Source organism: Mirounga leonina, unplaced genomic scaffold (assembly GCF_011800145.1).
Source record: "Mirounga leonina isolate KUSES-001 unplaced genomic scaffold, KU_Mleo_1.0 Mir_93, whole genome shotgun sequence".
Lineage (NCBI taxonomy): Eukaryota > Metazoa > Chordata > Mammalia > Carnivora > Phocidae > Mirounga > Mirounga leonina.
In genome coordinates, this window is record NW_023270854.1 from 1,035,046 (window position 1) to 1,058,463 (window position 23,418).

At 49.3% G+C, this 23,418-nt stretch overlaps 1 protein-coding gene across 1 annotated transcript; it reads right to left on the reverse strand.

Annotated features, from left to right (window-relative positions):
- Window positions 1-6,603: 6,603 nt before the first annotated feature.
- Window positions 6,604-23,332, reverse strand: SALL3 (spalt like transcription factor 3). Its single transcript, XM_034995984.1, has 3 exons — window positions 23,251-23,332; window positions 8,178-11,701; window positions 6,604-7,035 (listed from the first exon to the last, which is right to left on the reverse strand). Exons 1-3 carry the CDS (start codon window positions 23,330-23,332, stop codon window positions 6,604-6,606), a joined length of 4,038 nt encoding a protein of 1,345 aa, XP_034851875.1.
- Between the last annotated feature and the right edge of the window lie 86 nt (window positions 23,333-23,418).

The window sequence follows — 23,418 nt, forward strand, 5'->3', positions numbered from 1 at the left end:
CTTAGCCTGAGGGACCACCCTTCCAAAGCACCGGATCACGAGTGTGGCTTCGAACCTGCTCTCCTCGGCACTCGTTGGCAAACCAGCTGACAAAGTGCCAGGATCGAGGCCTGGATATGGCGGAAGACACAGAAGCACCGTCCCAGGAGACACGTTTGGGATGAGAGGGCAACGCGAACGAGCGTCAATCTAGAGGGTCTTTCAAAAGGCAAGACCCGATCAGGGATGGAGGATTTGCTGGAGCCACTAACTTCAACAACGTGCCCCACTTTTCAAGTCCTTTAAGAGGTACTGAGATGACAAAGAATATGCCTGGCGTTTTCCTGAGGAAAAACGAATCATTTACAAATATTCGTGGATAAAGTTCATTTTCCCAAATTGCCTGTAGCTCCTAATTGAAGATCTATGAGGTTAATGCAGGCAATAGGACTCTGAGAGGTGGGCAGTTTTTTCTGGTTTAAGTTGCAACTGCTCTTACTCTCAAGGCTGGTGGTTTCCAGGCTGGGTTCTCCCATTGGTTGGTGCTCTCTCCTCAATAGGCAGCAAATAAAGATGTGGCTGTTTCTCAGGTGAGATCATAGGCTGGTTCGACTTATTTTCAGCGTGTGTCTACAGATTGATGCCAAATAAGTGAATAATCCCCTTAAGAGAGTGCCTTCACAAGGCCTGCTTCTTCGGATTGGTCAGTGAAATCGTTTAAAGCCCCAAAGAAGAAACACTCTCTTCTCCGTGGCCCTGGACCCAGCTCTCCGAGGGGCCTTCGGGGTGGAGCTCACCCTGCTGCCTGCGCCCTTGATGGAAGCACCACGTACGGCACTAAAAATCACAAAACACTGAATTAGAGAGGAAAAGCCTGAGAGGGACGAGCAAGGAAATGCTGGGGCTGCTCAGTGTTCGCGCACGCTGTCACCAGAGGACTCCCTGCGGAAAAGCACGGCGGCTCCAGGCTTACTGGTGAAGGAAAGCAGACTTAAAATTCAAAACCTAATTTATCTTTAAAGTATTTAAATGTGTGGGAAGGTTTCTACACACTTTCCCCTTATGCATCCCTACGACTCTTGCCATCTGAAGTGTGGAAAATACTGTTTCTAAACCTGCTGGCTCTTGTCAGCGGTGGTGTTCGTGGGAGGGCGTGACGGATTTCTTCCGGGTAATTCTAGGTCAGAACAAGAGCTGTTTTTAAATTGTCCTTCATACAGCAAAAAGGATTATATATTCTGCATATAATTAAAAAAATCTGCTAGTTAATAAAAGAAATATAAGACTTCTGTCTTAGACATTATATTCTTTATTGTAAAGTTATTAAAATTCAGGTGTCCTTTAAGTTAAGCTAGAAAGGACACAAAGCACCTAGAGCACCAGGATGGCCACTGAGGGACAGGAATCCTACTTCATTCTACAAACTCCACTTTATAGGTCATTTATAGGTCATTCTATAATTTAATATGTATATATATGTGTATCATACCAACTTAGAAGGCGTTCAAGGGTTTCAAAAATCCCCATGTTCTCAAATAATCACATTTGGAATTGCTGCGATCAGACATTTATTTCTACACTTGAATCACGCACGGGGAGTGACTCACACTGACGCGGGAGGTCCGCTCCTCTCTTCAGGGCAGGGCTCCGGAGCCACTGGTTTCCTCTCAGGGACGCGAGGAGACCTGGCTGAGGACAGCCGTGCAGGCTCGCGGACGGGCCCTGCCTCACCGCCGTCCTCGTTATCTCCCCCGGGTTATTCAAGTGCTCAGGGAAACACTGAATTCAGTCCAATCTGTCACACTTCCAAAGTCAGACCAAAAAAGGCAGACATAGTAATATTTTAGAATTTAATAATTCTAATTATTTTTTTATTTATTTAATATAGAATTATATTTATTAATTCTAAATTAATAATTTAGAAAACCCACATTAATAGTTTATGTTCTTTAATATCTTACTGAATAGAACAGTAAGAAATAACCATCGCTTTAAATGGCATACTCTTCCTAACATGGATACGTGTGTGTGTGTCTATCGTCTTGGCAAGGACCTGTGTGTCTCAGGGTGCCCTACACGCGACAGAAAGCACAGCATTTGGAAAAGACTCTTTTCCGATAGAAAATGCAGTAAGCATAAGGTTCACAGAGCTTTCTTTATTTTACCTTAAATATAGTTGAATTTTAAAAAGCTTCAATAAATTCAATGATTTAAAATAATCAGAGATACCAACACATTTTTCATGGTCCAGAAATGATTCCACAGATTTTCTTTAGCAAAGTTACTTGTAATAGAATTTTCATATTTATATTCTTAGGTAATCATTTGTATTTTCTCTCTATATAAATACTGTCAATTTGTCTAGTGAATTCTGGGAGGAAAAAGGAAGGTATACATTAGTGGTAGTTCTTTCAAAAAAAAAGAAAAAAACAAAAAAAGAAAAACCACCCTGGATTTTAGAAATGGAAAGGGTTTTAATGCCCCCAGCTTCTACCGTTGTAGTAGGTAAGGGAGCAGAGTGGGGCCGGCCTAGCCCAGTGCACCGGGCGCCCTTCGCTGTGCCCCACGGAGCCTGCTGGCCCCGATGGCGCAGGGCACTGACACCCCAAGCCTGTTCCCGTGGAACAGAAGTGTGGGCAGAGCCAGGAAGCCACCTCTGTGGCTGCACTTGAAAGTCCTCCCTCCGTGAAGGATGCCCAAGTTAACACCAGGATTTCCCCGCTGCACGGAAAAGAAAATGGGAATAGAATTTTTCCCCTCGTTTTTGTATAGAATATTCTGGAGATGGAATTTAACAGAGCTGAAAAGTCAGCCTATAGACCCGCCCGTAGAAACGCGTCATGGCCTGTTTCTCCCCGAGGCGCTGGGTCAGAAGACCTCTCAAAAGACACACAAGTGCCTGCCTGCTCCTTTCTCAGCACCAGTTATCAGCCAACGAGCCCAGGATTTTAACACGACAGACGGAACCCCGAGGCCCCCAGGTGGGCTGGGCTGCTGGACCCGGGGTTCCACACAGGTGACTTTGTCACTCTGCCGCAAGCATGCCCGGGGTGGGGGGGAGAGAAGCGAGGGGTCTGGGCTTCCGTGGCGTTAGACACAAAAAATACAGCCCCGTGGAGCGGCTGGGCTGGAAACGCACCCGCCACCTGGTGATAGAGACGCTGGCCGCCGCTGTGGGAGGCTCAGGTCAGGCCGGGCGGGCGGCGGCAAGCAGGGGGACCCGCTGCCTTCACGCTTCCACGCCGACAAAATTAAACAGTGCCGAGTTTAAAAACAATTGCTTTTTAGCCCTTCAGCAATACTTTTTAATTAGTTTTAAATGTTAGTGGTTCCTGTAATGAACTTAGAATAGAAATATATTTAAATAAATAATTTTTAGGGATTGTTGGCATTTATGATTCTTGGATGCATGGTCTGAGCGCACTAGAGTTGACGTCAGGAAGAAGTAAATACCTGGGCTTGTTAAGCTGCAACAGCCCTGGATTTTTACCCTGGAAATCTTTTTGAAATAAGTAGGTCCCATGTTTCCTGCGTTTTAATTTATATTATTTCAAACGGCAAGAGCCTTTACTTCCTTACCATTTTAAAAAACAGATTGAATTTACGGTCTTACTGAGTCCGCTCTTGTTTGCTAATTTCCATCCTAGCACTGAAACCAACATGGGTTGGCCCCTAAGGTTGGGATCTGGGCTGGAAGGCTGGCCCGGACGGGTAGTTCCCCCGACACTTCCCAGGCAAAAATCACTGCGGCTTCTAGGGACCTGGGGTGATTGGAAAAGGAAATGGGTTGGATATGCTGAAATCCAGGCGCTATTACATTTTTTAAAATTTTAAGTCCTATCAAGTGTTACTGGTGAGGTAAAGCCTCTTTTCAGTAAAGACATCCTCCATCTGGAGCGAGGGGACAGCAGGTGCGGGCAGCCCCTCCCCTCCCACGCCCCACCTGGAACGGGCCTTGACCACAGCGATTTATTTCTCAAGTGATCCCAAGAGCCAATACTTTCACTTAACGTTGACGATGGGAAGGCAATTCAGAGTGTGGTCATTTTGGGACACGGCCGGCAGTCTCTAACGAGGAGGTAATTTCTACTACATCTTCGTCCATCACAGATGTAAAAAAAAAAAAAAAAAAATCCACCGTTAGGAGGTTGCATTTTTATTTTAGAAAAAAAGTGAAAAATAAAAATTTCAAGACCAATCAAGATACACGTAGATATTGCTTAAATCTAAGCTGTCAACCCTCGTTGACTTTCCTCGGAGAAACACCACGGATATGACATCCACCATCAGCGACCAGAACCTCAAATTCCACGGTTTCCATTCGAATAATCAAGGAACGCAATTCAGAAGTCATATTACATCCTGCATTTTATTCATTTCCATATGACAAAAATAGTAACCTAGTCTAAGACATCCATTTCAATCAGTAGATGTGTCGAGCCACAGATTTATCATAAAAAATATTGGATCTCGGTAAGAACGCCGGCTGGCTCCGGGGGCCCCAGCCCTACGTGGTGCTGCGGTAGAAAAATAGTCTCTCTCTCGACCACGCAGAGAGGGACGGCCTGGTCCTGAACACAGAAGGGGGCGCGCCTCGCCATCCCTTCACGAGCCATCTTATTTACAACACTTTACATTTCTTTTTTAAGTTATATACACATCCTTCTGGGATAAGAGAGAACACTACATGGTACCAAATCCTAACCAAAAAAAAAAAAAAAAAATCACACCATAAAGGACCATAAATAATGAAATCATTCCACCGCGGACACAGTAGTGCTGAAGGGTTCGGACAGGAGGAGACCGCTACGCCGGCGGAGTGAGGCGTCTTCAGGACACGACGACGTGGCACGGTGAACGTGGCTGTGGTCGCGTGGGAAGGACTGTCCTGTGTTCCTGTTTTAGCTGAGAAGACACCGCTGTCCGGTTCCTGCTCTGGGGCGTCTCGGGGCCGGCGCCGTGGGAGGAGGCGCGCCGTCCCAGACTCCAGCACACTCGCAGCGCACAAAATGAGGTAGCACAACACCGCCCGTGCGGCCCCGACCCCGACCCCGACCCCGACCCCGCGCCCGCCAGCGGTCCCCTTCCGTACGCCAAGCCGTTTAAACAAAGTCAGCAGCTTCAGACTGTATTTTGAGCGATCGGACGACATTGTGCTTTGTTTTCATCTGAGAAGATAATAAATAAATCAGAAAATGTCCCAGTGGTGACTGATTCTACTGCCAGACATCGATCTTTCTGTCCAGTTTACTGTACATGAGATCCGGTGCTCGGAGGCAGTCAGAATCCTGTCTGGGTGTGAGAGGACGGGGAGGCTGCGGGAGCACCAGACCCTCACAACGTTCTCTGAGCCCGCTAGCTCCACGCGGTGCCACGGTCCTAGGATTAATTCATCAGAGTTGTGTTAGGGGTGGTCAGGGTTTTAAATGGGCTTTGTAGAGAAGTTAAATAAATCATTTTAATTTAAGAAATGGCAGGCCCTAGTTTACTGAGGAACAGACAAGTCTTGGTGGCTTTTCTGTTTAAGTGGCATAGATTTCTCATAGTGTTCCACCTTAAGACAAAACAAGAAACTGTGACAGTTTTTTTCTTCATTTTCCTTAAACCAAAGTACTATTTATAAAATACTTTACATCTTTTTAAGTTTTCAAATTATAGACAAACCTCCCTAATACAAAATACTAAAAGTGCAATAGTATAAATTAAGAGTTCGCAACCACATTATACAAACATTACCTTTTTATTGTACAACTTTGATAATGTGAACTATTTCCTCACAACTGCTTATAATGTTGTGAATAATTTACGGTGATGCTCGTCTGTAACTTGTTCCCAATCACTGGGCTACAGACCACACTAGGGAACAATTGTCCACATAGCAGCTACAAACATTTAAATTAAAAAAAAAAAAAAAAAAAGGAACAACAACAAAAAAAGGCTTGTCACTGACAGGAACTTGCACACGAAAGCATGCGGTCTTTCCCAGTGGGACTTCACAACTTGCCTGCATTGAAGTAACTCACTTATTTATAGTAAAACAAACTCTGCTTTAAAAAAAAAAAAAATCACATAGCCAGATGTATTCTGCAGTACAAAAGCTTCCTTTAAAGTTGGGGCTGTATTATCTGTTACCCGCATAATCTTAACATTATAAATACTACAGACGAAGGTACTGCCAGAAGACAGCGCTGGGAGTACCGGACCACATCCTCAATAGTCTAAAAACAGAGTTCAAGTTTCTAACCAATTCGAACAAAACCTTCGAGTGAGTGTTGCTGGGACACGCAGGGGACCCCTCTCTCCCTCACGGGGGTTATTGGGTTTTGGGAGGAACAAAGTGGATGTGGTTTGAGCCCTTTCCATTCCCAAGGCGGTTTTACAAGGACTTCTCTTTTTGACTTAAATTTATTTAACAGGTTACAGAGTTCCCAAGAACAGTCAAGCTCACCGTGGAAAGAGTACCATGCAGTGCGCCCGAGACAACCTTCCAGCAGCCACACAGTGAACGCGTTTTCCGCCACGGGTAACATCTTAAGGGGAACCGGGGCACAGGGCCTCGCAGCCTGGTGGTCGCACTTGACATGTGTGCTCGGGACAGCGCAGATAGGCGGAGCCCGAGCACAGCTAGTTAATGCCAATCTCCTTGTTGTCCTCAATAAACCTCGTGAACGGACGGCCGGCTCCCGATTCGGAGTTTGCCTTGTCCAAACCCACGATGGGTGGGCTACCGCCGGTGCGCGCTTTGTCCATCCCGGCGGCCAGAGAACCCACGGGAGGCATGGCGCTTCCACCGAGACCTACTGGGAGCTGGGGAATGCCGCCGTTCTGGATGACAGAGATCTCATTGTTCTTCATGGCCAGACCGTTTGTGATGGCTGCAGCGTACTGGTTCCAAAAACTTGGGTCAACGTTCATTGCCCGCGCTGCCAGATCCTTCTGAAACACTTCCGAGAACTTCAGGGCATCCCCACCCAGCAGCGCCATGGGGTTTTCCACCGACAGGCGGCGGCCGCGCCTCGCCGGGGCGTTATTCCACATGTGCGTGCCCATGTGCACCTGCGAGGGAGACACGGAGAGACAAGGCACAGGTAAGCAAGCCCAGCACCGGAGCGGTGCGCGTCTGTCTCCACGCGGCCCCCGTGTTGCCCAGAAACCCAGCACAGTGGTTTCGGAATCGGTTTGTTTCCCGCTCCGAGCATCAGTTAGGGACAACGAAACTGTGTTGGGTGAGCTTTTCTGAGCACCTTATATCAAATATGCAATATTTCTCCTTCTACAAAAAGCAGAACCAGTCACTGTCTTCATGCATGTTTCTTTCACTGGATGAGCTCGACACAATGAGGTTCCCCCATACGGTGGACGGTCCACAGGCCCCCCGGGGGGTTGCAGAGCTCGGAGGGCACAGAGCCTTGCGCCCCTCCTGCCTCTGCCCTGCCCCCCTGGAGGGCCGTGTACTTGAACTCCCAGCTTCCCTGGGCCCCACAGTCACTCTCCCCCTGACGCCGAAGAAGCACCCGGGCCCGTGTGGCCAGCAGAGACTTCCGGCGGCTCCTGTCCTACCAGGAGGGAGCGGCCACGGGTTTGGAGCTGTTCACCGTCTCTGAAAAGTGCACCGCGGCCCGGACAGGCACGTGAGGTGGACAGGAGGGGGCATGTTTAGCTACGAGTGCTCATTGAGCATCTTGTCCACACCCACCTGCCGGGGACAATGGACAGTGTGGTTGCAGTCTTAAACAGGAACCCTACACGGGCCCTCACGCTGGGAAGCTTCTCCCCAAACGCCGGCCGGCCCTGTCGGCAGCCAAGTGGACCAAGGCAGAACCGAGTTCTGGCCTGTGCCCAGGATGCGCATTATTCTATCGTGAGCGAGTGTTTAAAAGCCCCGCTATCCTGTTGTCCTGGTTCCGCCTGGCCTGAGCGCCCAGGAGCAGAGCCTGCGTGCTTGGTCAGCCCGCAACTGGCGGCGCGAGCCCCGAGGGAGGCCCGGCCTGCGCGGGCGGGCAAGCCGCCCCCACGGCGCGCGGCACCTGCTCCTTCGAAGCACGCGCGCACGCCCGACACACCGCGTGCACGCGCACAGCACGCCCCGCAGGCGCCCTGCCCCGCAGGCGCCCTGCCCCGCAGGCGCCCTGCCCCGCAGGCGCACGGGGGCGGGGCCGACCCCCGGGGCTCAGCCCAGCGCCGCGCGCGCGCCTTACCTTGAGGTTGCCCTTGGTGGTGAAGGCCCTCCCGCAGATGGTGCAGCCGAAGGGCTTCTCTCCCGTGTGCGTGCGCTCGTGGATCTGCAGGGCGCTGGCCGAGGAGAAGGTCTTCCCGCACGACTGGCAGTTGTGCTGCTTGGGTGTGCGGCGTGGCGGGGGGGCCAGCATGGGCGCGAGGCCGGGGCTCATCACCGCCGGAGGCCCCGGCGGCACCTGCACGGCGGCCGGCAGCGGCGGGCCCTCGCCCGGCGGGATGGCCTTGCTGTGCCCGTTCACTTCCATTTTGATCATGGCGGGCGCGGAGCCGGCAGCCAGGCTAGGAGTGGCTGGGCCGGGACCTAGGGCAAAGTCGGGGTCACAGAACTGAGAAGGCGGCTCGCCCAACGTGTGCGTCAGTAAGTGCTGCTTTAAGTTACCCACAGTGGAGCACCCGCGCCCGCAGAGCGCACAGAGAAACGGGCGCTCCTTAGTGTGGCTGCGGTGGTGGATCTCCAGCGCGCTCCTGCAAGCAAAGGGCTTGCCACAGACACGACACACAGCGCCCGGACACTTACCCCGTTCTCTGCTCAGGAACAGCAGGCCGAAGGGGGCTTCCTCCTTGATGGCCGGCCGGGCGGGCGGGGCCGCCGTGAGGTCCAGCGCGCCTCCGTTTTCGGGGCCGGGGGCAGGGCTGTCCGGCCTTTCGGGCTTCAGAGGCGCCTCCTGGGGCTCCTCCTGGTTGCTGAGGCCCGGGGACTTGGAGTGCAAGCTCTCGCTGTTGCTGTTCATGGGCGACGGGGCGTGCGCGGAGGACGAGGACTCCGACAGGGCCGGGCTGCCCGCGCTCCGGCTCTCCAGGTCGCCCGCGGCCGACGAGGACTCGTTGCTCAGGTGGTCGCTCTCCCCGGACCCGTTCTCCATGGCCTTCAAGGCGGTCAGCTGCGGGCAGCTCATGACCGAGTCCATCATCTTCATCTGGTTCTCCAGGGCGGCGATGCTGGAGATGACGGAGGGCGGCGAGGGCGGGCAGGACCCCGCGTAGCACAGGAGCGGCCGGGGCGCGTCGCCGGCGGGCTCCCGCAGCTCGGCGTCGTCCTCCATGGAGTTCTCGTCCGCGTCGTCGTCGTGGCCGCCGAGGGCCTCGGCCGCCTTCCCGCCGTAGGGGAGCTCGGCGTGCATGGCGTCCATGGCGTGCACGGCGTCCATGGCGTCCGGGAAGCCGTCGGGCAGCGGCGTGTTGGGGATCTGGCCCCCCATGTGCATGCGGATATGCTGCTGCAGCACCACGGCGTTGGTGAACTTCTTCTGGCAGATGGGGCACGAGTGCTGCACCCGCAGGGGCGGCTTGGCCCGGTGCACCCCGAAGTGCGTCTTCAGGTTGCCTTTGGTGGTGAAGGCGCGCCCGCACATCTTGCACTTGAACGGCCTCTCCCCCGTGTGCGTCCGGTAGTGCATCTTCAGGGCGCTCTGGCAGCTCAGCACGCGGTGGCAGATGACGCACTGGTTGGGGTCCGTCATCTTCTTGTCGATGTTCTCCACCAGCTGCTGCAGCTTGGACGTCTCTGACGTTTGCATGGAGTCGAGCAGCCCCCCGAAGGGAAACTTTGCCTTGAACTGGTCCGAGCCGGCGGGAAGGACCGGGCTGCACAGGCCCGTGGAGATGCTGTTGTCCGTCAGGGCCGCGGACGCGGACGTGGTGGAGACCTGCCCGCCGCTGGGGACCTCCCCTGCCCTGGTGTTCGCGCAAGGCAGGCTCACGGGCTCGGTTTTGGTCAGAGAAGACCCGCTGAGCGCTGGCTGTGGGGACTCGGCCGTCCCTGGGAGGCCCGACTCGGAGCTGTTGACGCCAGGGGACAGAGAGGTGCATTCGCTAGATGCGGGGGAGGGCCGCTGCGGGGAGCGGCTTGCAGGGGTGAGGCTGGGGGAGTCTGCGTAGCTGCTGACCCCGGGGATGGTGGGCGGGAGCTGCAGCCCAGCCGACGTGGGCACCGTGGGCAACACGGGCTTGCTGTCCAGCCAGGTGGTCACGGGCTTTTCTGGAGGCAGCGACATCCCATAGGGGATGCCGGAGCAGGTGGGCACGTTGTCCAGGTACTCCGGGACGGGGTAGGGGTTCATCTGGATGTGGGGGTACTTCTCCTTGTGCCTCTGAAAGTGGACCTTCAGATTGCCCTTGGTGGAGAAGCGGTTCCCGCAGACGTTGCACTTGAAGGGCCTCTCGCCGGTGTGGGAGCGCAGGTGGATCTGCAGGGCGCTATCGCTCCCGAACACCTTGGCACAGAATCGGCACTTGTGCTTGAAGAACGGGTCCTCGGTGCTGGCCTTGGGCTCGAACACCGACACGTTCGGGGGCTTGCCCTTGCGGTGCTTCATGAGGGCGGACAGGGGGTCCAGCGCGTTGGCGGTGGCCGCAATGCTGACCAGCGGGTTGGGGAAGATGACGCTGCTGGCGGAGGTCTGAGGTAGAAGTGGGTTTGGCAGGCTGGGGGCTGAGCCGAGGAGGGGCCCCGGCCCCAGGGCGGGGGGCGTGGAGGCGTTCTGCGGCTGTGAGCTGCTGCTGGAGGTGCCGGCCGCCAAGGCCGGGGCGGTGGAGGCCGGGGCCGCGCTGGAGGACGCCGGCCCGCTAGCCTCGGCGGTGTCGGAAGGGCCCCCGCTGGGGACGTGTGGGGTGCTTGCCCCGGAGGCCGGCTGGGACAGGTGCTGGGGGCCCTCGTAGGCAGCCGGTTGGGCAGTGGGGCCAGGAGCCGCGGGCACAGGGGGGGGCCCGGCGGAGAGCTGCAGAGCCGAATGGGTGGCCAGCCCCTGGAGCTGGCTGGAGGCCGGCACCGGGGCGCTCTGAGCCGCTGTGGCTGCCCCGGGGTTCAGTGGCGGCCGCAGGGGCTGGCGGTTCATCATGGCCACCTGGCTGCGGATCTGCTCGATGAGCTGCAGCTGGTGAATCTGTTGCTGCTGCAGGGCCATCAGCTGCTCCAGGATCATGGGGATGGCCACCGCCGTCACCCCGCTGCTGGATCCCACGCTGCCTGCAGCCCTCGCGTTCTGGGAGAACTGCGCCACGGCCACCTTGGTGCTCAGGAGGGTCTCCAAGGTCACGTTGGTGTTTGGCATGCTGTATGCGGCCACGGGAGCTGGTTCGGGGATCTGAGGTAGAGGCGGCTTCCCTGGGTGTGAGGGGCCCGGGCTCTGGAAGCTTTTGTCTCCAGCCGGCTCGGCTTCCATGGGCTCCTCCTCCTTCTCGGGGGCCCTCACCTCACCGCCCTCGCCGTTCTCTGCGGGGGCCGGCTCCTCGGCAGCCTCGCTCTCCGTCGGGTCACTGGGAGAGCTTGCCGGGGAAGGTTCTGGAAACTCCTCGGACGGCGGTGCCGGCTCATCTTCATTCACAATCAGCACCAGCGGGTTTTTAGTGCAGGTCTTCTTGTGCTCCAGGAAGTCCGTCCACTTGAAGAACTCCGCACAGCACTTCTCGCACACGTTTGTCTCCTCGCCTCCGCTTCTGCCCTCGCTCCCGCTGTCCCCATCGTCGGCCCCGTCCCCAGGGACGGCTACAAAAACCAAGAGATTACGTCAGCCAGAGGCTCCTGAGACAACCACCTCCATTTCAAAATTTCGCACATAAGTAAAATCAATATTTTTTATTTTGTACAAATTACCCCACTTCAACGTTCCTGACGTCCCAGAGCGTATATTCTATGACTCTTTCTAGCTGGCTAATCATTTTCTCAGCACAATCCATCAAATTATGAGGCTCTATCAATTGTGGATACTGCTTCTTAATGAAATTCCATAGAAGCCATTGATTTCCAATATTTTCATACAATCTTCAGCCACCCTGTCTGTTGGGTACAAAGCCAGCTTTCGATGGGCTCATTAGGATTCCCCCTACCATCGGGCTTCCTCATTTCCAGCAAAATTAGAGATGCCTTTGCCATTCACTTAACATTGCTAAACTAATCTGTAACCTTTCAAACTCACGTCAGCACCGGACAGGGGAGCCGGCCGCCGTGACTCTCGCCGGGTTGGACCGTGAGATTTATTGTCTTTACACGGCACAGAGACATCACACATTTAATGTAATTCTATAGAACCTTTCAAATCAATGGGCATTTATTTCACGTATGAAACTTCATCTAAATACTTTCATCGGTAAATGTAACAAAGAGAATATAAGCACTTCTTACATCCCTGCTCAGAAAAATCGTCTCCCGGAGTCCTAGTTTGATCCCGGATCTTCTCAGCCCTTTGTACCTTCCTCACGGAGAGGGCACATTTCTACATTTTAGGATTTGCGAAAATGAGTATCATCCATATAGTCTGGGCCTAAAATTAATCATGTTTAATACAATTAATTGGCTCTGTCAGATGCAATATTTCTTGACGAAATGAACCAAAATTATATGTTGTTGTGATTAGCCAATAGAGTTCGGCGGTTTGTTAACAAACTAGAAATTATATATTTAAAGTTCATTTATGTTGACATGTTTAACATGAGAATGTTGTACTCAGACACACTTTTTGTACCTATTTTCATCTATTCTCATAGAAAGACTTGGCAAATTATATGCTTGCGCCATAGTGGAAAACCCTCTAATTGGTTACACATGTTTAATTACTGTTGTGGGCAGCTACTTCCTGACTTCCCGTACCCTCTTGTGCCGAATAACAACCATGTTTAATGAACAGTTCTAATTCACACCTGATCAAATAAATAGCCATCCAGGAGCGAGGAATCAGCACACGAGCACATTCCTAGCTCCTATTTTTTGGTAGCTGGGATGAAAGGTAATGCTCGGCAATTACTCAGGCTCGATGTGCTGGCCTACGTATTACTGACTCGTAACTGCTTTTCGTCAACTTACAGAAGGAGTGACAGCAACAAATCAGTTTGAACAGAGACAAATGACAGCTGCAGATCAGCTCTTTGTTACCCTGCACAGCTGAGTGGGAGAACAAAACATCCTCAAGTTTGTGTCCCCGGAAATAATCTGCTGCCGTAACAGCGACAAATATACTTGCTAAGAAGTCTCCATGTTTTAAGACAAAATGTCTTCTTTGGGTTTTGGAAAAAGAGTAACTTGGCCCTGATTTTAGTAGAGAAATCTGATTTTTAAAAAAATCCTGTAAAAACACTTAGTCCCTCTACAGGGAAGAAAATAAAAATATTTTTCGAGGCTAGTCAGCTGCTCTCCACGAGGCCATTATTTCCAGGTAATTTATACATGCCTTTAAAAAAATTATTAGCAGTGTTCAATTAGCATTTTCTTAACTGGCTAAACCATCTGAAGGGGGAAAAGAAGTTAGAGCTTGCAGCCCATAAAGACATGCTAGACTCTTAAACTAAATTCAGTGCTGAAGATCAGACTGCACGAAGTCTCATTACTGTATAAGGAAGGAATGTAATAGGTGTCTATAATGAGGTTGAATATAGCTGGAAGCAAAGACACAGCTGATTTATGCTGCAGATAGGCACATTAACAAAATAAATACTTGGGAGTACTTAACTTTGCTCAGTGTATGCAAAATCTAATTTTAAACATGCTAAGGTTATAGAACAGGACAAAAAACAAAACAAAAAAAACACAACTCCTGAAATCTTCAGGTAAATAGTTCCTGATACAGTAAGTAATCCGGCTGGAATCAATGTTACACTGTATCATAACTATTGTAACTATTCTAACTAAACACAGAATAGAATATTTCTTAAGAGTTCTTTCCAGTATTTAAAGCTATGATATTAAAGGCTTGCTATAATCTTGTAAAGATTTTTATTTTAATAATTTTAAAAGAGAAAAATACCAAGAAATTCAATATTGGTAACTTGTTGAAATATTTTCTACCTTTAACTCCTCAGAGATAAAATGTGTAATCATAGGGCACAGAAAAGCATTCACATGGTGTAAACATTTAAAATTTTATGCAATTAAACACTGTGTGGATCTTATTCAAAGAATGCTTTTTCTTTATGTGGATTATGTGTTAGGGACAATTCACTGCATAAATGCTTACAATTAGGCTGACTGAAAGTGCGTTCAATGTTAGAAAAATCAACTAATTGTAAATAAATGATACCTTACAAATGAACATTTCCCAGATATTCTGTGTAAAAAATAGGTGAAATACAGAAATACTATTCTTGTTTTACACTGTTTTCCTCAGAGCTTAAGTGACCCAAACAAATCTCTATTTACTTTAAAGATAACTGTTTAAGTTTCCATTGGTCTTTCATGCGCTAGGACTTTTAGGGTTCGCATCCAAATTCGTGGAAGCTGGGACGTGTCCTCCCAGGTAATTTCCTTCCCCCACGGGCGGGTCTGCAAACACCACAGGTGTTCCTCACCCACAGAAACTGAACAGAGCATCTCAGCCCTTCCTACCAAATAATAAGCCATTTTGTTTAATGCAATTATAAATGATAATTACCTAAACGTAATGAAGATATTCTTGTCAAAGCAGAATACCCTTCCACTTATATTCCTTTAAAATTGAAGCAAGAAAGCAAATCTGCAGAGGAAATTGTGTAAAAATGGCATTCTGGCCATTTGGACCTGTTAACAGTTCATTATGTTAATGAACCTAACAAGACAAACAATTGTTGGAACTTATTATAAGCAAAGTTTCATAATAAATTTGCCTTTTAAAGCTAAAACATAGTTTAAAAACTACAATTAGTGAAGGAAAAATTCTTCAAATACAATTTGGATTTCTTACTTGGAGCAAATAATTTAGAATCACCACCTATTTTTGTTTTGTTTTGTTTTTTTAATTGGGGTCTGTGCAAACACAACAGGACCCATCGTTACTCTCACTCGCTAGGATTATTCACTACCAAAGGAAGCTAGGATTATTTCACTACCAAAATCTGAAGGTGATTCGCATTCCATAAAAGTTAGAGAACCGCACATTTCATGAGATAGTCTTGAAAACAATGCATACGAATAAAAACTCTATTTCATTATGGAATTGTAATCCTGGTTGCACGTTTTGAGAATGGCATTACACAACAAGCATGAGCACTTCGCCTGACTTGACCGGGAGGAAATAACCCAGATGAGCCCATCTCACCAGGGGCAGAGCTTGTAGAAGGAGGAAGACTGCGGGCAAGTATAGAGGGAAAGCATCGACTTCTGATGTGTTCAGAACAGAGGGGGCATAAAGAAAGTTGTTTTAACTTGCTGTGGCAGCTCTTCTCACTACCAGGATGCAATGTATGTGCTGAAATGGCAGCATTCGAGTCTTCTTCTTTTTGAAAACCACTTTCTCTAACAAGAAAACCCATATGGAAAACTCTGAATGCAGCTCACAGTTTAGAGAACTTCTAACGCCCTTTAACCCTGCCTTGTTTGAAGACAACACTTCTTTGGATGTACAAGCATGCCGCCATCCTGTAGTTAAATTTACATTTTTTAAATCGGCCTTTGTAGTTAAAAATAGAAGTTATTACATCCATTAGTGAACATGCCTTCAAATTTTTATTTCAAGGTAAAAGCATGTCAGTGAGCCAGTGTAACAACAGGACAACCCTCGAAGGGCGAGGAATTTATTTCCAAAGCAATTGGAAATTGTGTCTTAAGGGAGGGGGTTTGAAAAACAAGCATTAGAATCATTATCATTATTGCCAAAGTAATTTATTTTCTGCATTCTGACTGTTCAAGGACGGAGAGACCTGGGGTTGTAAACAGGCCAGGGATGAGGCAGGAATTTACAGGGCCCGGCGTCACCAGCACAAGCCAGGAGCCTGCTCAGCACCTCGCCCCACGACAGCAGGCAGGCAGGACCCTCCCTTCCTGGTTAACAAGCACGTCTGGGTCTGGTCGCCGCTCCTCTGGCAAGCGCCCCGCGGATCTGAGCCCGCTGCGTATCCGTGTGAGGAAGAGCTGTTCTGGGAGGAACTCTCCTTGGCTCATGTCATCCGTGGCCCAGCCATGCTTCAAGCCGAATTGGTTCTCCTGAACGCGGTCAGGAGGAGGGAAGAGAGGCTGAAAGATAAAGCTGTTTCAGTTTACGAGAGGAAATGTGTAATTAGTTCACAGCTATCCCCACACTTGCTATTTATACTGAAGATTTTCAGGGTTTCTATCACTGTTCAAATATTCTGGAGCAGGTTCTACAGAAGAAGGAAAACGGGTCCCACAGTGTTTTAGAGAAAGCCTCTAACAAAAGGATAGCTTCGATGGCAGTCTTAAAAATAGATGCATTTTTTGGTCTTCTCACTAATAAAACACACAGAGAATGTTTACGAAAACTGTTTCTGTTCTTAGGAACAAACCCCTCAGTGTGGGAGGAGCCCCCCAAAACGGTTTCATTTTTCTGTGTTAATTCCTGGTCTGTTACATGATATGCACGGATCATGTTTTCACTATCTGTAAAGGCACACTACGGTCTTCTCAAGAATGACGTGGCAGAAGACAGGCAGGATATTTACACCCGGGATGATCTTTTTAAGGCCACAAGTGAAAAGCATTGTTGGAATATATTTAAGAACATCTGAGACATAATGCTTCCTTTCAAAATTTCCAACTACAGCTCCTCGCAAGGCTTTTCAATTTTCTCTCTTGAGGACTACGGTGCCTGGTAAAGTAAGCTAAGCGATTACAAACACATAGTAGATGGGTGTTTCATCTTTGTGTGTATCAACCTCAAATGCTCACGGTTACTCTGCTACACTTTTGCTACCTATTTTTAATTCCCTACAATTAACAAAAGGAGAAGCAGAACTAGTTCAGTATGGGAGAAGGGATGTTAACTTTTCCACTTTAATCAGTAACTATAAAATGCCACGCGAGTCTGTAGGGAAGGAGAAGGTACTTTCTGCTTTGCCTTTACCATCCCTTAAAAATCTAGAAAGCATTTTTCAAGTTTTCCTAAATTGTTAGGAGACACTTATTTTCTTGCAAATTAATTCTTTTTAACTCTTTATGATAGCTTTGAATCCCATAAAGAAAGATGAATTATCACATACTGAGCCCAAGCTGTGAAACAGGAGGAGACAAATAGAGACCCCTACTGTGTTTAACAATGTAGAAGAAATTCCAGACGCAACAGAAAAATTTTGTCCTTTCCCCCAGACCTCCAGGCTTGTGTGCACGGAGCTGAACAGTGGAGGGCACTCTTGTTATGCTGAACGCCAGCACTGACCGGCACGCGGGCTCCCTCCGACTCAGCGGCCCACATCTCGAATTTGTTAAGTCACGACCACCTGTGGGACAACCACCAAATGTCTGCTGCTTAAAACATTTGCAGCTCCTAATCTGTGTGGTGAAGCACCAGGGAGGGAAAGCACTGCTTCCTTTACGGACACACGCGGATGGAAGCAGGCACACCACACGCTGGCTGTAACTGGGCCCCGACGCCGCGTCACAGGGGAGGCTGCGGGTTACACTCGAGGCGTGTACAGCAGCCCCTTCGTTTGGATGCTGTGGGGCAGGCACGCCCCGGAGGAAAACACACGCATCACCCTCCGTGCCCACACACGCAAACACTCCCGAAATAGGTCAGCGACGCAAGCCATCCCCACCCAAATTTGGTGAGGGGCGAAAACAAGGTTTGCACAGGGTCTCTTGCTTCAGATGAGGACGGTCTCAAGCCCGCCCTGACACGTGCCCTTCCCCAGCGCGCCTCCTCGAGGGGCCTACGCTACTACCCTCGCCCATGCCAGTCAGTTTTCAGATCCACTGCACATAAAATAATAAGCACAGCCACGTAGGCGTACAAACACACCTGGGTCCAGACAGCCTGGAGAAGCAGGGACTGCACTGTGTCCAGGAGCGAGGCTCTGATGAACTGTAACCGCCTTGCCCCCGGGCTCAGGTTATTAAATCATTCCCATTATTTGTCAGCACTTTACCGCTAAGTTTATACGTATGCACAAAATCCTCTGGGGAAAGCCACCGCCCTGGGCCGGTGAAGCCCGCTGCTCTGCACGCATAGGAGCCGCACAATGGAATTACCAAACGGTGCTGAGAAGAGGTCACTCTCGAAAGGAGGACCAGGGAAGCCGGCGGACGCAGACCAAGTGCCGCAGCACCTGCAGGGTTAATTAAACAGTTCAAGATGTAATAGCCACACAAAAGAAGCCCGTTCTCTCTTCTTGAAGAACTATAAACACTTGTGCTGAACGAGATGGGCATTTGATAAGCCGTGCGGCACGGAGCCGACTCGTGGGTCTCTAGTTAACACTCAGACTCAGTGTTAACACTTAATAGAACAGTGTTGAGTCCTGTTGCCAAGGTCAACAGCACAGATGCACTAATTGTATTATGAGCTTGACATCTAGTGGCCACCCCTGGCAGGGCAAAGCAGGCAAAGGTTAAATCAGCAAGGCCTGTCACGGCGCCTCTAACCACCCACCTTAGGGGAGCGCCAGGCGGAAGCTCCCACACTCCGCAAGCCTACCTTCCACAGACCTCAGGCCAGGCCCGGCTCGGCGCTGGGCGGCCAGACGCTTTCCGGCAGAGCAGGGGGCAGGGAGCCACATGGCCGGCCTGGCCAAACCGGGGGTGACTGGAAAAGACAGGCCCACGGACGACAGGATTTAGACACCAGGCTGGTGCCCGGCAGGTCTCTGGTGGACAGTTCTGCCGCCGGGTCCCCTTTAATTAACAAACAAATCAATCTTAATCTCTCACATAAACAGAGCCCGTTACGTTATTTCATTATTTCAATTAATATTTTACACTCTCTGTAACGTGACCGGACCTATTTGTTTGCTTGGAAATCACACTGACAGTTAACTATAGTTTAAGTCATGAAAGTGTCCAAATTACAAGAGAAAAATCTAAGGTCAGGGCTTTTTTTTTTAAATATAGAGGTTTATGTAAAGTAATATTAGAACACTCAATTTTACATAGGTTTTACTTATGTCTGATTTTGTATGAAATGTGAAGCAACTTAGCATACGCTGTCATTACAAACCTGTCCCAGGACTAGCAAGATCAGATCACATCTTTAGGAGACGAAGTAACATATTTTGGTCTTATTCTGGCAACTAGTCAAGAAAATCATGTGGGAAAATAAAAATTAACATAAAATAAAAAACCCTGTTATAAATACTATGCAAAAAGTATCCTCCTTGAAACTATTTTGCAACGTTAAAAGATGGTGCATAAGGTCATCAGCAGTTAAGACTTGTTTTACTTAAAAAAAAAAAAAAAAAAACCAAACACACCAAAACACCCTGTGTCAATTCTCACACTTAAGAATGCTAAATTCTAAATGATGTTCAGCACACACAACGGACACCTTGGCTGCTTCTTTGCTGAATTCCGCCCCCCCCACACCCCCCAATGTTCTCAGAGCTACCTTGAGATGAATGGTAAAGCCTCTTAGAGACTGCGGTTGAAAATGAAATCTGACCCACTTTTGCCTGCTTTTGCCATCATCTTGTATACAAAAAAATAATCAGCTTGCTAAGTAATTCCTGCTGTTGGTACATGCCTTCTTCTTTTTCTGGCTCTGAACAGATCTAAAAATACTGGATTATGCATGTGTTGTGGAAGTTTAAAATGTACATAAAAACCCCCTAACTGCTACAAAATCAGTTCTTTCTCTGTAAGGTGGGAATTGGCATGCTTTTTGTTGACCACCAAATGATGCATTTTTAAATAGGTTAAGTTTTTAAAATGTTATTTTAAAAATAAATATTTGCAAATTCTTCTTTTCCTCCCCCGCCCCCCTTAGTTACTTTTCACCTTTCATGTTTCAGAGAAAACAATCTGCCTACGAATGGTAGAAAGTGGCTTCTGTATTGTTTGCTTTTAGAATGCTGAATTGTAAATGTGTGCAGTGTGGGCTGGGGGGGGGGGGTACTCAAGGCAAACCATGCATATACAGATAAAAGAAAAAAGATCTCTTCACCGAGGGCTGGTGGCCTTCTTTCCCTTAAATTAACCACAGTCTGTGAATACCACTGGTAAATTCTTAAATCACACGCTCACTACATTTAAAAGGATTTTTAAGATAGCCATACGACTGTAAGTTGGCAGAAAATAAAAACACACTTTGAAACAATTAGTGCTAACAAACAAAATACAGGATGGCAAATTGGCTTAAATTATAACATCCTTTTGTTCTTCCTTAAATACATATTTTCTTTCTAACGACAATAAAATACATCTTTATTAAGTTGTATTTTATACAACAAAGGACAACAATATCACACTTTTTAAAAGTTCTTAGTAGGAGTGTAAGTGCTGTTCTGTCAGAAGTTTTAATTAATTTTTCTTAGAACAAAAATATTCAGCTGGCTCAAAAGATTTCATTATCCGTGGCATATATTTAACTGAATTCTAAAGCTGCATCACATTTATTTCTAATTTTTCAGAAACAGGAATGAAATAATTTGCAATTTTAAATGATAGTTCTTACAGAGAAAGTAAGTCTCAGGCATCCTTCAAATAAATTTTACAACAGGATAACTTTAGAACTTAACACCAACCATTATCACTTTTTCTCATTTTAGATATGTCATATTTCATTTCTTCCATGATGAGGTTTGGGTAACACTGATGCTATTTTTGGATACCTATATTTCATTGCTTGCCTAAAAACCAAAGCCTGAGAAATAGTCATATTTTTAAAAGAACCAATCTCTTTTTACTGTAAATTAATGTGACTGTGCTCCTCTGCTCTCCCCCATATTGTACTAAAAATTGTACGTGTTTTTCATGGCATTATCAATAGCCTTCAATTTTACTTCATGCATCTACTGCTTTAATTAATATGTCACGCCCAAACTGATACAAAAGAACTATTTACTTTGTCTCTAAAACACTGTAAACTAACTTAGCTCTCTTATAACTTCATGCAGTCTGTTTCTTTCCATTGCATTTAACAAATTTACAATTTTGAGAATATCTGATTCATGCTGGAGTAAGGGAGTTTTCAGGACCCTTCCTCTTAAAAAAATATTCTAGTTATCTTACTAATAACGATCAGCACGACAAAGTAATACATCCATGAGCATTCCTTGAGTGAACGGAGAACAGAGTATCTTTTATACTCCATGAACAATCAGCTTCAGAATAATTAAATCAGAAAGAACTATTTTTTAAATAGTTTGCCTAAAGTACCTTTAAAACAATCCAGGAAACATACTACTTGACTAAGCCTCAGCCCCAGACAGGCTATTTCTGGCCTGTTGCAAAATATGATCAGGAACTGTGGCAATATCTTGATTACAATTCCCAAAGACTGTGAAAAACCCAAGCTTGACAAACTTTAATCCTACGATGGGTAAAAAGAAAAAAGAAAAAACAAAAAACAAAAACACAACAAACCTGAATACCTTTCACCTCTAAATAAATTCAGTAACAAGAGGAATTCAAAAGAGAACTTGTAAATAATTTACTCCATCTTAGGTTTTCAAATATAGGCTACATATCCCTCAACATGTTTACACTATTAGGCTCACCATGCTCACATTTCTGACGTGAAATTAAAAATGAATAGCAGGGCCTCAGCTTGTTAATTGTTAAATACAAGGGGTTTTACTCTATTAATTAAAATATGCTTTAATAAAAGGAGACATTGCACATTTTGATAACGACCCTACAAAGCTGAGAAGTATTTACATTGTTGCATTTTGGGGCGGCTGTGAAAGCCGATTTTAAGCTATTCAGGAGCCACAATAATAAAGCTTTAAAATTCCTCACTGGGATGCAATGTAGTTCTTTTGAAGGAAAGACTGTCTTTCTCATTCGGCAGAAATAAATCCATTCATTTGATCATGTAGTCATTGAGGGCAATACAAAACAAACCAAGTGTGAGAAATTCTATGTGATGAAGTAAACAAAACAAAAAAAAATCCATTTCCATGACAAAAAGATTCTTTGTCCTTAATCTACCCACCATATGCAAGCGTTTCTTTTTAGCATATCTGCTGTTCTAATCTTGGGTGACTAGGCTACAGATAAGACTCCCTACCTCCACAGCGACAAAAAGACCCTAACGAGTTCACTAATTTTATTTAATTCACTAATTCCCACCGTGTTATAAGCATTTTCTCCCTTTCCCCAGTCCGACGTGGACACGTACCTGCTTTGCCAAACTTTGCAACAGCGTGTGATAAACTCTTAAACTCCTTTTTTTTTTTTTTTTTTTGCACCGAGTCTCACGGTAAAAAGATGCGTCTCTGCCTCGAAACAACTTACAAGGGGTTGCTCAAGAAAGTTGGCCGGCCTGTTTTTTCCAGGAGCTGCGGTCGGAGCTCCGCGCGGCCCCGGCCGCCCCTGGCGCGCCCTGGGGACCTGCAGACGCGCGGGCGGCAAAGCGCAGCCGGGCCGGGCCCCGCTCGCCAGCCTCCACGTCCCGCGGCTCCTACCTCCCCTTCGGGAAGCGGAGGGAGCTCCCGGCAGCCTACAGGCTGCAGAGGTGCCTGCGGCGCGTCCAAGAGGACAGGAAAGGCCCGAGGGAACCTGGACGCGCCGGGTCCCACCGCGTGCAAGGACCACCCCCACGCCGCGGCGGGGCTCAGCCGGCTTATTCCCAAGGCGGCCATTAGAAAGGCCGGGCCACACCGCCTTCCCACTCGCCCCGGAACGGGATCCGGGCGCGTCGGCGCGCCGCGGCCTCGCGGGCTTCACGGCCCTCGGGGCACACGGGGCGGCCGACAGCCGGCCGCGGTGGGGGGCAGGCCGGGGGTCAGCGCAGCGGCCCCGCTCCGAGCGTGCACCGCCCCGGGGCCGGGCTCCGAACAAAGCTGGCCGGGCGGCGGCCTCCCCGGCCCGCGTCCGGCCGTAGGTGAGCCCCGGACACGGCCCCGCTGCCGCGCCGGCCCGGGGGGCGCGCGGTCGCCGAGGCCGGCCCAGCGGCAGGCGCAGGGGCCCGGGGCGGGCATCGCGGGGCCGGGGCGCGGCCCCCGCGGCCCCCAACCCGCCTGCCCGAGCCCCGGCCGTCCGCGCGCTGCGCCCCAACTCCGAGCAGCCCGACCAAGTTTACTTGCCCGCAACTCCGCGCCGCGCGCTCCGGGGAGGACCGGGGTTCCTGCGGCCGGCCCGCCGGGGCCGGGCACCGCGCGCCGGCTCTGGGGCCAGCAGCGCCCCCGGCCCGCGGTGCCCCGCGCCCGAGCCCCGCCGCCCCGACCCCCGCGGCGCCTCACCGTGCTCGGGAGCCCCGTCCGGCGGCGGCAGCTCTTCGTCCGACCTGAGGTGCTGCGGCTTGGCCTGCTTGCGCCGAGACATGCTGCTAGCGGCGCGCGGGCCCCGGGCGGGACACCGGCATCAGCGGGGCGGCCGGCGGGCACGGCGCGGGGCGCGGGGCGCGGGGC

What these genes read in the sequence shown, in the direction of transcription:
- SALL3 (XM_034995984.1), bottom strand. Translation starts at nt 23,332, where the DNA reads ATGTCTCGGCGCAAGCAGGCCAAGCCGCAGCACCTCAGGTCGGACGAA. An exon ending in GGACGGGGCTCCCGAGCACG is followed by an intron (nt 11,702 to 23,250) that starts GTGAGGCGCCGC and finishes TGGTTTTTGTAG; the next exon opens with CCGTCCCTGGGGACGGGGCC. An exon ending in CCACCAAGGGCAACCTCAAG is followed by an intron (nt 7,036 to 8,177) that starts GTAAGGCGCGCG and finishes TCTCCCTCGCAG; the next exon opens with GTGCACATGGGCACGCACAT.